The sequence below is a fragment of the Trachemys scripta genome, chromosome 16, assembly GCF_013100865.1.
Source record: "Trachemys scripta elegans isolate TJP31775 chromosome 16, CAS_Tse_1.0, whole genome shotgun sequence".
NCBI classification, from domain to species: domain Eukaryota; kingdom Metazoa; phylum Chordata; order Testudines; family Emydidae; genus Trachemys; species Trachemys scripta.
In genome coordinates, this window is record NC_048313.1 from 9,182,145 (window position 1) to 9,197,169 (window position 15,025).

General features: G+C 46.7%; 1 protein-coding gene across 1 annotated transcript; it reads right to left on the reverse strand.

The window, feature by feature from the left end:
* Positions 1–381: 381 nt before the first annotated feature.
* DAP3 (death associated protein 3) lies at positions 382–13,756 on the reverse strand (the record flags this gene model as incomplete). Its single annotated transcript, XM_034792708.1, is given in 10 exon segments — positions 382–540; positions 1,524–1,613; positions 3,268–3,327; positions 5,557–5,715; positions 6,148–6,228; positions 6,729–6,859; positions 7,343–7,435; positions 7,687–7,795; positions 12,020–12,121; positions 13,634–13,756. Coding segments are annotated over 10 exon segments (1,092 nt in total), but the record flags the coding sequence as incomplete, so codon positions are not given.
* Positions 13,757–15,025: the final 1,269 nt, after the last annotated feature.

Genomic DNA, 15,025 nt, shown 5'->3' on the forward strand with positions numbered 1-15,025 from the left:
AAGGAATGTAAATTGCAAGATACTGCAATGCTATTTTCTATTTAATTATAATCCATAAAAGATTACCTTCATTTCAAGATCTAAATATGACCTTTTAAAAAAATCCATTGGGAAAAGAAGGTTTGAGTTTGATGAAATATGCATTTCTTTATGCTTGGTGATAATGTGTATGTTTATTACGAGGGCAATGTAAGATCTAGATTGTCCCTATTCCTTTAAATTCTTGGATTTGTAAATACAATAGGTAGTTTTATTGTTAGCACTTAGCTTTAAAAACAAGTTTCTTGGTTTGGGTTAACAGCTGGAATAATGGTATGAAGGGCACAGAGCTCATCTTTCTCTGTGGCGGAGATGGAAGTTGAAAGTACTGCAGTATATGCAGCTGTCTTCATTCCTTCACATGGGAGGGGGGCAGAACTCACCTCTCTCATGTTGAAGCCACTTGCGATCAAGGTAATACTGATAACAGCTCTCAAACTCTCGCTGACTGTAGTTGGAAACCTGGATGGGAATGAAAGGGTCCAGTGTGTCGAAACCCTCCTGGAAGGGAAAAGTGAAACTGTGAGGCAGACTGAGGGAATGGTCTGAGCTGCAGAGAGATAAGGCACAGTCTAGCCATGAGCAAGCTCAAGTAGAACTACAAAAAAGAATAGCTCTATGGTTCGTGTAACCCAGGAAGGCAACTAAAACAGAGAGAATAAGTGAACTCTGAAATACTCCAGTTATTTGTGCAGAAGCGGGCTAGTGAAAGAGCAAAAAGCTGAGAATGAGAAGTCAAAAAGCAGGAGCACTGGGCAGACTGGGCTGGACCTTTTTCACCATGTTCAAAGGCAAGTTCCCCCCATCCCTTTCACACACAGGCTAAGCTGAAGAATGAAACTATGACAAAGTTAGATAAAGAGTGTAAGGAACAATTTGAAAGATATGGAGGTTGGTAGCCACATGGCAATAGGGAGACCAGGGCCGTCCTTACCCATAAGCAAAATACGCAGCTGCCTGGGGCACCAAATTTCCTGGTGCCCTGCACAGCTGCGAGCTGCTCCAGCCCCTGCTCCACCCCCACTCCCCTGAGGACTCCAGAATTGGTTGGGCCTGCACTCACCCGTAAGTAAAGCAACCCTGCCCCAGCCTGCTCCGCTCCCCTGGCTCCCAGCTGCGCTGCCAGCGAGTGCTGGGGGGCGGTTCCCCCCTCCCCCCAAGCCTGGGAGCCAGGGGAGCAGAGCAGGCTGGGGCCGGGTCACTCCACTTCTCGCAGGAAGTGGCCATTCCCCCTCTCCCCCGGAGTCCTGGGGCTAGCCCCCCCTGCTCCCCGCCCACAGAGTCCTGGGGCCCCACACAGGCTGCGTAGGGTACCAAAATAGCTAGGGACCGCCCTGAGGGAGACTGAGCCAAGCATAAGGGACAGCATGCAAGAATGACTGAACAGAGCAAGATTGATTCAGCCCATCATATCTACTGCGGAGGTAGGTCCCAAACATGCTTTACATGTACCAATGCAGAGGACGCCAGAGGCCATAACTCACCTTTCCCAGCAACTCGTGGGGCAAATAAGCAGAACGTGGTTTGAAGAGAGAGCCTGTCTGGCTAAGAGTGGTCACAATGGCACCTCCATTCTGAAACACAGAGCTGGATTAGAAGGAGCCTTAGGTATAGGACATACACCTCACCTGTCTAGAATCATTAACTGTCTCCTGTGATGATATCCTGCATTTTCCTTCTGGATCCTGTAATTACCTTCAGTCCCAGCTTCTCCTAGGCAATGTGTGGAACAGAGCAGAAGTACTGGCTGTGAAGAGCACCCATCTACTCTAGTTCCAGCAGGATGCAGTGCAGAAAGTAAGGAAGCAGCACTGCTTCTTGGGCAGCTCTTCCCCGGGGACAGTGCTGAAGGGAATGGGACAGAAGCACTGATTACAGAGACTTCAGGATGGGAGTGAAGTAGCTATAGGATCTCCACACTACCTCTATTGGGAGAAGCTGGAACTGAAATAGCTTTTTCACTAGGTGGCACTGTACAGAATCTGAGAAGAGGCTATGATGGTTTCCCAGTCATTCCAGGCCTGGCCACTACAAGCAGACATTCAGCACAAAATAAAAAGCTATCTGGAGGCGATAAAGCAGGGGTGGGCAAACTACGGCCCACAAGCTGTTTTAAGCCCGCCCGTGAGCTGCACCACACGGCTTGGCCCTGTTCTGGCCGGGGCACTGGGTTGGAGGCTGCACCACGCAGCTCAGCCCCGCTCCAGCAGGGGTGCTGGGTTGGGGGCTGCACCACGCAGCTCGGCCCCACCTTGACCGGGGCGCTGGGCTGGGGGCTGCACCACACAGCTCGGTCCCCCTCTGGTGCTCTGGCTAGGGCGCTGGGTTGGGGCCACACCACATGGCTCGGCCCTGCTCCAGCGCTCTTGCTTGGCCGCAGGGTCAGGGCTGCACCACACGGCTCCCAGAAGCTGTGGCATGGCCCTGCTCTGGATCCTACACATTCCAATGGGAGCTGCAGGCGTGGTGCCTGCGGATGGGGCAGCATGCAGAGCTGCCTGGCTGCGCCTCTGAGTAGGAGCCGGAGAAGGGACATGCCACTGCTTCTGGGAGCCGTTTGAGGTAGGCGCCACTCCGAACCTGCATCCCTCAAGCCACTCCCCACGCCCCAACCCCCTGCCCCAGCCCTGATCCCCCTCCCGCTTTCCAAACCCCCCAATCCCAGCCTGGAGCACCCTCCTGCACCCCAAACCTCTCATCCTCAGCCCACCCCAGAGCCCACACCCCCAGACAGAACCTGCACCCCTGCCCCAGCCCTGATCCTCCTCCCGCCCTCCAAACCCCTCAGTCCCAGCCCAGAGCACCCTCCTACACCCCAAACTCCTCATCCCCAGCCCCACCCCAGAGCCCGCACCCCAACCCCTATTTTGTGAGCATTCATGGCCTGCCATACAATTTTTATTCCCAAACGTGGCCCTCGGGCCAAAAAGTTTGCCCACCCCTGTAATAAAGTGAGACATCTGTTATGCAGTCAAGATTATTTAAAAAGCTTTCAACTGAAACATCTCTCCACCACATTCTTTAAAAGCTTTTCCTGTAATACATCTGTCAATGAAAGGAAGAAATGGAATAAGTATAAAACTACTAAACAGAAGGAACTCCCCCAAGTCACACAGCTCTGTAAATTCCCAATAGGAAGCCCCTCAGTAGGTGTCTCAGCTCTGGACGTCAGCATTTAGCTCTGAACATTGTGCAATGACTTGCCAGCAAGCCCACACATGCACTCACCCAGTCATTCACCACCATCTTCCTCAGATTGTGGACTAGCGTCAGTTCCTCTGGAGATACCTAATGATGACAGAATGTCAGGTACAGCTGGTTGGAGAAATCACTGTCTCCCAGCTCCTCTCCCACCCATGAGGTTCCTTTGGATGCTTAAACAAGTAAAAAACCTCAGAGCACAACAGTTTAACAGTGGCTGCAGTGCAAGAACTATTTGGAGCTTCCTTCAGAGATGCCATTGAGATTTTTAGGGGCTGTTTAAAACACAAGCATGCACAGGAAGAAGGCAGAAGCTTTTCCACAGGCAGCCATCTGCCATGAGATCAGTTTCTGGGAATGGGATTCTGGTAAGATGATCTATTCCATGCCATACAGGCACTACTAAATTTGAATTCATTAGCCACATGGCAAACATAACGTGAATTCATTTGATTAAGGCAATTATGTCACCCTTCTATGGGAAAAGCTACAACTGAGCAAAATATTCCACCTATCAAGAACCTCAAAGAGCAGCTCTGGCATCTCAACAGACTAACACTATTATTTACTCGTAACCCTTCTCAACTCGGGACTTCCACTTGCTTTCCCTCTCTGTAGGCCTGGCATCATCCTTGATATCAGTCTCTTCTTCCACATCTCCTGTGTCTGCAGATCTAGTCATGTACTAGACCTCCCCCAGGCCCTAATCCCCTCTCACCTGGACTATTAAAATTCTTAACGTAAGAACGGCCATACCAAAGGTTCACCTAGCCCAGTATTCTGTCTTCTGACAGTGGCCAATGCCAGATGCTTCAGAGGGAATGACCAAGGCAATTATCAAGTTATCCATCTCTGGTTGTCCAGTCCCAGCTTCCTGCCAGTCACAGGTTTAGGGATATCTGGAGCATGGGGTTGCATTCCTGGCCATCTTGGCTAATAGCCATTGATGGACTTATTCTCCACAAACTTTTCTAATTCTTTTTTTAACCCAGTTATACTTTTGGCCTTCACAACATTCCCTGGCAATGAGTTTCATACATTGACAGTGCATTAGGTGAAGAAGTTTGTTTTAAATTTGCTGCCTATTAATTACATTGGGTGACCCCCTGATTCTTGTGCTAAGTGAAGAGGTAAACACCACGTCCCTATTAACTTTCTTCACACCATTCATGATTTTATAGACCTCTATCATATCGCCACCCACCTTACATATTTCTTTTCTAAGATGAACAGTCGCAGTATTTTTAATCTCTCCTCATACTGAAGCTGATCCATATTCTTAATCACTTTTGTTGTCCTCCTTTGTACCTTTTCCAATTCTAATATATCTTTTTTGAGATAGGGCAACCAGAACGGCAGGCAGTATTCAAGATGTGTGCATACCATGGATTTATATAGTGGCATTAGGATATTTTCTGTCTTCTTATCTATCCTTTTCCTAATGGTTCCTAACATTTTGTTAGTTTTGTTTTTGTTTTTTTTAACTGCACACAGAACAGATGTTTTCAGAGAGTGATCCATGACAACTCCAAGATCTCTTTCTTGAGTGGGAGCAGCTAATTTAGACCCATCATTTTGTATTTATAGTTGGGATTATTTTTTCCAGTGTGCATTATTTTGCATTTATCAATTTTGATAAGGCCTCTCCAATGAGGCTACCCCCGTCCCACCTTCTCCCTCATACTGACCTGGATTCCTTTGCATCTCAGGATCCAATTCAAAATTGCCCTCCCTGTTTTTGAACCCTTATACAATGTTACTCTCCTCACATCTCACCTAGCATTGCCCCCCCCCCCCTCCTGCCTTCACACTCTCAGTAGCGTAGGTGTGAGAACTTTTTCCTCTGCAGCACCTTCCACCTGAACCATGCTCCTTGCATATTTCTGCCTCAGTGACTCTCCAATTCCTTCAAAATCCAGCTTGGAAGCCTCTTGTTTGCTTATATCATGTAACTGCCTTCTTCCTTTGCTATTATTTAACACTGTCATTGTATTTAACCTCAAGAATTTTGGAGAAGCAGATTGTATGAAAATAACGATACAAAATAAAGCTGTATATTGGCAAGGGTGTTGAGCAAAATGGATGCCCTCCTGTTCTTTGTTGTGTGAAGTCATTCACTTTCATATTCTGCATTGCAGAATCCTCATTGGACAGCTACAGTTTGCAGAATCCTCTGAGTTAGAGAAGCTGGTATATTGTTTATTACTGCTAGAATTTAACAGCCCTGGAAACAATCATCATCCAAAGGTGGAACCAAACCCTCCCTTTAGGTTTCTCCATTTGTGTTAGCCACAAGAAAGGAAGGTAATTTCCTACAGCACTTTTGTCTTTCTTCCTCAGCGCTGTCCGTCCCCAGAGAGCATTGATTCCATCCACCGCCACCAGAAGTCTAAATGAACCAAGAGGACACTGCTTCTTTAACTCTTTCAGCACAACCCCCACAGCATCACTGGCATTCTTCACTCGAGTTAAACCCTACAAATGGATGGGTACACAACATTAGCAAAGGGAGAGAATGCAGGCCATGTGCAATCAGGAAGCCTTGGCACCAACTTCTCTATGAGGCGCAAAAAGACCTAAGACTCTGTCCTCCCCTCCCAAAGGGGCAGCACGGTCTAATAAATAGATTGAGCATAGGGATAGGTGTCAGCAACTCCTGAGTTCTAATCCCAGCTCTGACACAGACTGTGTGTGTCCCCTCCTTGAGGGGTCTAGTTCCATGCTTTGGTCTTCCCATCTACAAGGTGAAGCTAACAACCCTTCCAACTTCCCAGGACTAATGTTTGCACAATGCTTCAGAAGCACTAAATATAGTTCTTCTTCCCATTCCCTTCACTGGGCTTCATGTCTCATTTTCATATTATTGACAGGTTCCAGCAATACCATAGGCAGTTGTCATTCCCTCACCTGTTCCACCACTTCACCCAGTGGTCTGCCCTTCTCAGTACTTTCCCGTTTGCTCCACATGTATGTCTGTTGTGTTTTTATCTGTAATAAAAGGAGAATTGGGGTAGGGTAATTGAACGTAGATGGAGAGTGTGAACTGCCAAGCTCCCACTTCAGGGGCAACTCAGCAAACCTGGGCAGTAGGAGCCCCCACTCTGCTCCAGAGGTGCTGGGAAAGACAGCTGCAGAATGGTATTTCTTGGTGCAGCATCCCTCAGTGATATAATGACCAAAAGCTCAGATTTCCCCCAGTGGTGGGACCCCTTTGCAAACACAGGGATCTTTAATGCATTTCCAACCCCACTGAAACCTACATCCAAGTAAGTTACATGATTAATGGTAAGTTATCCAATGTGAATGCACATTGGATAACTTCACTATCAACACAGGAAATGCTTCTCAAAAAAACAGATCTGTGGACCCCATTCCACTGGAGAGACATTCCAAGTGAGGGAGCACATCCCCATGACATTTCCAGAAGAAGCTGTTCCTGTAGGTTTTCCCTGGTTCCTAATCCAGTGGGCTCGATAGAATCTACTGACCTCTTTTAAGAAGTGGTCATTTGAAGTTTTGAAATTCTTAAGCCAGGTAGATGCTTCCAGAGGCTGGTCAAACCGCTCTTTGTTATAGGAGGACTGCATAAGCTCCCTGCAGTTCTTCACCCAGAGGTGAGCTGTGAAGCAGAAACAAAATGAGACAAACAATTGTCATGTTTAGCTAAGAGTAACTGCATGCTTTCTTTCTGGTCCTTTTTCCTCATTCTTCTGTATTCACCACAGAAAACCACTATGCCATATAATGAGCATACCCCACCCTTGGGGAAATGGCCACACAGCAAACATTCACCAGGATTTAGCCATAACCTCCAAATGTAGCAGGATCCATAACTCAGGGCACCCATACCAGACTGACTAGTTTGTACTGAAAGAGCATGAGGTCGTGTGCGCGCGCACAGGGGAAACAACACTATTCAACGCCTCTGTTTTCTTCTTTATGTTTTGCTCTTAATTTAATAACTTTTTATATCCCAATTATGGGAAAACCATGATGAATAACATTTCCCACTCTATAATGTCTTCAGCTGCTTTGCCTTCCCTATAGGTTAGTTACAGCACACAGAACATTATGCATTCAGAGGTATCACCAGGGTACTTACCATCTGGAATGTGCAGCACCAGCCAGTCCTGTTTTGCACAGTAATGAACAGCATGGCACAGCGTCATTGTTTTCCCCGTTCCCTTTTCCCCATCTCCAGCATAAACTGTCAAGGAAAACCTCAGATAGAGAGTCTCCAGAATATGGATTTGGGGGGCGGGGGGTGCAGAAAAGCCTCTTTTTCCCGTCTAATTATGTGAGGAAAGGGCATTGGCGGGGAAGGTGGGAGGCTGACCCATGACACCCAACATGAAGTTAGAATCCCATCTCCCTCTCAGTGTGCAGGAAGCTCAGCTGCCCTTATTTAACTCACATTCTAGAGCAGGGCAAATGAAGAAAGGATACAGATAACATATCGGATAGCCGGGTGGGCAAAGTTGGTGCTTTTCAGATAACCAAGGAGTTCTAGAGCTGGTTTCCGCACCATCAGGCAGCTTTCATTGAACGTCTTCATCTTACAGGAGACAGAATAGGAACAAGGAGCCATGTATTAAGCACACATCAGCAGCTCCTACCCTGATTATGTCTGAGTTATACAATAGTCTTTCGGGGCTGCAGTAACACCAGCCCTGACAGAAGTGTACTGTACTTTGTGTCACAACCCCTCCAGCTTGTATCATGACCTTCCTTCACTTTTTCTGCTCTCTCTTATTCAGAAGCACTTTCCTGATAAGTACCCTAAAAACTAGATGATCGCAAAGGTTCCTTCTGGCCTTGGAATCTATTAATTGCTTCCACATTAACACGTTACAGAGATTAGTTTAAAATTCAAATTTACTATTAATGCTATAATAGAACTAACCAGCTTGAAAATCCCAATCTCATAGGACCTGCCAAGATTGGAACATACCAATTTATTTTGATTACAATATATTCAAAAGAGCACCTATCAAGGGCTATAGGCATCTTTGCCAAAATTTAAATAATTTACTCCCTGTCTGAAGTCAGAAAATTACCAGCTACACTAAACAATACCTCTGCCTGCCTGCCTCCCCGAAGCCTGAGTAACCAGATGGAACTTGCAACATGCCCTCAAAGTCCAGTATCCAGTGGCCAATACCCAAAGCTTCAAAGGAAGAAGATAACCACCCCAGTCCTCAAGTCTTCCTGCCTTAATGCTCCTAAGCCAGTCATGCAATGCTGCACATGGTAGGAAACATTTCCTTACAACCTTAAAGGGATCAGAGGATGTCTTGAGGCCCAAGATAGTCATACTCCCTAGCCATGGCCCTGTGTAGCTCACAACTTAAATTCAGCGGCACTCTGCTATGGCAGACTGGAAATTCTGCAATAGCTGCATTTAAAATTTAAAACTATATGAAATATGTGCCAAGACAGAAGCCCATTTATTTTTATACTATGGGTGAATTAAATTCAATGGCAAAACTTTCATTGACTTCAGTGGGGCCAGGATTTTACACCCAGTTCAACTTTACACAGAGGTGTAGTTTGTTTTGATGTGTCAGATTTTTTTTCTTGACAATGCATAAATGCATATCAGAAGGTTGGGGAACTGTAGCAGGGTTGACACCCGCTCCTGCCCTGAGGGGTTGGAAAAGCCCTGCAGAGGGTGCTCTAGGGGCTGGTTAGCTAATTCCCTGGACGACCAGCAGGAGGCACCGCAGGGGTGAGTCTGGACCTTCTACATTCAGGTCCACCCCTGACACAAGGGGCAAGGCGAGGACAGCAGGACTATTGCCTGGACGGGAGACACTGAGGAATGGGACAATGGATCCTGTATACCGCAGGGTATATTATGCAGAGACCCCGGGGGTTGTCCCTGGGTGGGGCCCAGCGTCGGAGGCCCAGTGGAAGGGGGCTGACGGCCTGAAGGGGGCCCGGGAGACCCAGGATGGACTGTGGGCGGCGCTGTAGGCCCTCCAGGCACAGATCGGCCAGCTGGCAGAGGAGCAGCGGGCCGTGCGAACACTCCTGAGGAGGGAGTATAAAAGAGATCGTGGAGGGCGTGGGCTACAGAGTGCCAGGGCCAGGAGGCCCATGGGGAAGGCTTGCTACGCCTGCGGTCGGGCTGGACATTTAAAACGGGACTGTCCCGATGGGGCTGGAGGCAGAGGACCTCACCCTGCAACGCAACGGTGCCCGATCCCTCAAGAAGGCCGCGGGGTGAGGGAACCTCGGTGGCTGAGGGCATATTGGGCCTGTGGGCGCAGGGGGCACCTGGAGCGGGAGTGCCCCGGCCCCAGGAATACGGCCCAGGGCAACCTATGGAGGGTTGGCCCGGTGAAGGACAAAAGAAAAATACCGAGGCCTGGGGCAGCACAGAGGCGGAATGCCTGCTGGGGCTGTAGGGAGCCCGGACATATAAGGAGGCACTGCCCCCTCAGAAGAAATGAGGAGAGGCCAGAGGAGGTGCCTGTGAGGCCAGAAGGGCCAAAATTGCTAGAAGTGGTGACCGTGGTGGAGGGATCCCTGCGGGAGGCAGGAACCCAGACTGGCCCGGGGTTTGTTGCCGATGATGAGACCCAGACCGAGTGGACCCAGGAAGAGGCTGGGACCCAAGTGGTCCATGACCAGGCCACCAAATGGACCCAGACCCTGAGGGTGGGGGGTCAGGAAGATGGCCTGGGGGACCAGGACCTGCGGACGCGGCTAGAGGTCACGGATCAGGCCCGGCGGACAGCAGAGGCGGGGCTCCAAAAAGCCCGCCAGGAGAGGGAAGACCTGGCTGTCAAGCTCGAGGACAGTGAGGAGAAGCAGGCGCGGCTGGCGGGACACCTCCGAGCCGCACAGGCCAGAAGGCCCCTTGACTCCCTGGGATGGGGGTTTTAAGGGGGAAGGTGTGTAGCGGAGTGGACAACCACTCCTGCCCTGAGGGGTTGGAAAAGCCCTGCAGAGGGTGCTCTATGGGCTGGTAATTCCCTGGACGACCAGCAGGAGGCACCGCAGGGGTGAGTCTAGACCTTCTACAGGAACAGAGAAGGGAAGCTTGAGATTTTGGCCACTTGACAGTGCCATTTGCATCTTTTGGCAGCAGAGAAGGCATGAGAAGCACTTTGGAATTCTGGGCTATACTAGTTACAGTGGATGTTTGTGTTGTCATCTTTAGGTTTCACAGTCAGCAACTCATTAAGATGTACAGGACAGTTTGCACCTTTCCAAGGTATTGTTTCAGGCAGTTAGCACACTCAGGAAGATAACATTGCTTTGGTTACATTTGGTTCCCATTTCCAAGGTTTTCTTCATAACCACGAGTACTGGAAATTTTTATTTTAAATGAACGCTTAGATTCTGGAGTACAATTCTGGAGTAAAGGACGACTTGACAGCAAATTCTGCAATCCTGGAATATATGGGACCCTGTTGCAATCTTAATGTTATACTAGTAGCTGAAAGGGAAATGATCAGTGAACACAAAGTTTTCCCACTTCAGACTACTGTTGTCTCTACTTTCTATTTTCCTTATTTTTCCTTGTACCATATAATCACTATTACTAGTGGCAGATATCCCTTAACAAGCACACAAATGTAATTCACCTGCATGTATGTTATTAGAAGCTACATTATCTGGGGAAGAATCATTTAAATAGTTAAATATTAAAATATTTTGTGAGGATAAATATCAAGTGAAGCTCACAACACTGCCTCAGTCTAGGAGAATCGATTTTCTTTAAAAAATTATGTTTATGTTGCATGATTAGGGAAAAAAATTTCCCAGTTGGAGACTTTTCTCTGCATTTATTTAATTAAAAAGCTTGAATTTAAATTTAAATCTAAATAACCAAGGCAAACATAAATGGCAATCTATAATGAGCTTTAATTACTACTGGTTTTCTGAAAAGAAAAGAAACTTGCCCAGATATTTAACTGAGCCTTTAAAAGGCCACAGTACGTAGTTTACACAAACCATAAGGTTTGTAAGTTACTAGGTTGCTGTATTATGCTGGGAGCACATACACTATTGTCTGCACTCAGATACGATCAGGAAGGGCCCAACAAGAAACCAAAGCCAGGAAATCGATACTGATGTATTAATTACAGCACAGCCTGAAGAGAAAAGCCATGACAGTGTTAAGGGGAGGAGCCCCGCTGTGCTCAGGCATAGGATGTTTCACTGAATTTCTTGGACTATTTTAACAGGTGGTGTTAGGTGCCTTGCTTCCTTGCCATTGGTTCATTTACATTAATGATTCACAGATCATTTCTGAGTCCAGAAATGCATTTTAAACAGCAAGCTATAGCTGCAGAGTAAACCCCACCACAATGAGATCTGTGTCACAGATGGAAAGAAAGAGCAAGATATTTTTTGCTGATCGAAAGCCATTTTATGAGCAAGTCTATTTTACACAGAAATGACACCATCCAAGTCCCCAAGAGGGGTTGTGCTCAGACAGTCTGGACCCATAGCACATTATAGACTCAGAAGTTAGAGACTGAGGAAACTTAAATCACATCCCACTAATCTCCACTCCCCAGCCCCCTTCCACTATGCAAAGCAAGATCAATCTTCTCTCAACCCAGCCCCCTTCCACGGAAGGATCACTCATGCCTGTATGCCATCACTGCCAAAAGAAAATCCAGCTTTCTATGGACCCAAAACAACTGTATTCTTCTCAATGAAGGTGCCTCAGGAATGTGGCTGCCTGCTGTCCCTCGCATCACAGTCCTATTACACATCCAAAGCCCCCCACATCTCCCCAACCAGCACTGAAACAGAGTACCTGCATTTGGAAGCGGTAGGGCAGTCCATGTGGAAACACCACTTTCACCTCCTGGAGCGGGATGCTGTAGTGCTGACCCTCATGTTGCTCTGCATGGTTGGCCTATGAAGTTAAAATACAAATTGTAACAACCATGGGAGGCTGAACTCTAGATGAGCCATCACATCTGTCTGTGTACAGAGGTTCCCTTAAGAGTGGGGCAGTAATGTACAACCCAGGCAGAATAATTATCATATTACTCAAAGTCAAAATACACTTGCTTCTAGGTTTTATTTATTTAGCAGTGGTGATAATCCACAAAATGGTTTCTTTTACAGTGGTGAAGTATATGCAAGTCTGGAAGGAGCAGTGCTTCCTACTCGCTGTAGCACAGTCCAGGGTGTCTCCTGGATTTGCAAATTATTTTTTTAAATCAATTTTGATCTAGACAAGTCAATCATACCTCCACCCTATCAAGATATTATTTGGGGATACACACAGGGACCAGGGCTGTTAAGTAAGAAGGTGCTATTTCTACATTCTCTTTTGAGAGTTTAGCTTTCATGTTGTTGCCTCAGTGCTGTTTAGTGAAACTTCCCTGTAACCAAGCATTTTAACTTTGTCGGAGAAAAACTGAGTTCTCACTCTTTTGTTTAGGTACAGCAAGTCAGATGCTTTATTAACTCTCACAATTGTGCAGAGGAGAGAGCTAAGCAGATCTCTCTCAGGTAACTAACGAACTGTCATGCATTGCAGTTCTCTTCTGTCAGTTCTTTTCTCTGCTTCCACAACTTCTAGAGGAAAGTTGTGGAATAAGGTGGGAAGATGAACCACAGGAGAATCTTTAGCATAAGAAGTGATCCACAATATGGACAAGCTTGAGGAACATGGATTTGATTCATTAAGAAGCATTGGCTGCTGTTGCCAAACATATATCAGACATGTGCAACCGGAATGCTGAAGCCAGTTGCTTGGCAACATAAATCCTAGACCTAGGACAGTGGAGACAATTCTTGCCATCTGGGCTCCTCTGTGCAGTCTATAGAGATGCTCTGATCACATGACTGGATCATCTGCATGCTGCTGTTTCCATAGAGACCTCAAAGGAATCAGCAGTGCAAGAGACTCCAATTACAGAGGCAGTGGAAAAGGCTTATTTCATTCATTTATTTCACTTCATTTTGTGCTTGAGAGAGGGTGAGACTACAGCTGGAATTATAAAGCCTGTAGGGTGTGCTGGGTTATTTTTTCCCTTAATAGCCAATCTGGGGAGGTTAGTCAGAAAAGAATGACCCTGAAGTTGAAATTAAAGGTATCTGATGCCAAGTTCACCCACATCTGAGCTGCTACAATACATGACCCATTTCATTTGTACAGCTGCAGAGAAAGAATCAATACATGTTCCAAAGGGATTTCAGAAAGGGTCTCGGCCCTGTTTTGAAGGCTTGTTATTCACACCCTAAAGGAGCAGGGCATGGCTATTATGAAGAACCACCTACTCCCTTCATTCCCACTCATAAGTAGCATATGATCTCAGTCAGTGAGCACCACTGGGTCCAGGGTGCCTAAGAACAGACACTGATGCACTTAGGGAACTGGCTAGTTGACATAATAGTAAATATGGCAGTAACTCACCGGGTTGCTCTCACTGGTGCGGAATACTGTTCTGGGTTTCTCTGCTGGGATTTGGACATCCTGATTAACCGCAGCACTTAACCAAGCCCTGGCACTGGCATGGAGAAAATATCCAGAATCCAACTACAGAGGAAAAACATTTCTCAGAAATTGAAAGATCATAATTACATGCAAAAATCCAGTTAACTGTTGAAGCTTTACACCCTTACTATACACATCAGGGAAGAGTCAACGTAACACGTACTACTCTGGAAGTAGGGGTCACAGCAATTAGAACATATAGGAAATTCATTGTGTAAAGCTCAATGTTATGTATAACCCTACTGCAAGTTCAATTGCATCGTTCTAAACCCCTTCAATTCACTTAAGTCCATCTGCCACCCTTACAGAGCTGAGCTCTCTATCTAAATGAGTTATCCCATTAAGTATCAGAGGAGTAGCTGTGTTAGTCTGTATCCACAAAAACAACGAGGAGTCCGGTGGCACCTTAAAGACTAAACAGATTTATTTTGGCATAAACTTTCGTAGGTAAAAAACCCATTTCTTCAGCTGCATGCAGTGAAAATTACAGATACATGCATAAATATATATTGGCACATGAAGAGAAGGGAGTTACCTTACAAGTGGAGAACCAATGTTGAAGGCCAATTCAGTCAGGGTGGATGTGGTCCACTCCCAATAATTGATGAGGAGATGTCAATACCAAGAGAGGGAAAATTGCTTTTGTAGTGAGCCAGCCACTCCCAGTCCCTATGCAAGCCCAAAATGATGGTGTTAAGTTTGCAAATGAATTGTAGTTCTGTAATTTCTCTTTGAAGTCTGTTTTTGAAGTTTTTTTGTTGAAGAATGGCTACTTTTAAATCTGTTATTGAATGTCCAGGGAGACTGAAGTGTTTTCCTACTGGCTTTTGTATGTTACCGTTCCTGATGTCTGATTTGTGTCCATTTATCCTTTTACATAGAGACTGTCCTGTTTGGCTAATGTACATGGCAGAGGGGCATTGGTGGCACATGATGGCATATATCATATTAGTAGATGTGCAGGTGAATGAGCCCCTGATGGTGAGGCTGGGTCATATGATGGTGTCGCTAGAGTATATATGGGGACAGAGAAGGCAACGGGGTTTGTTACAGGGATTGGTTCCTGGGTTAGTGTTTCTTGTGGTGTGCTGTGTAGTTGCTGGTGAGTATTTGCTTCAGGTTGGGGGCTGTCTGTAAGCAAGGATTGGCCTGCCTCCCAAGGCCTGTGAGAGTGGGGGATCGTTTTCCAGGATAGGTTGTAGATCGCTGTTGATGTGCTGGAGAGGTTTTAGCTGGGGGCTGTATGTGATGGCCAGTGGTGTTCTGTTATTTTCCTTGTTGGGCATGTCCTGTAGTAGGTGACTTCTGGGT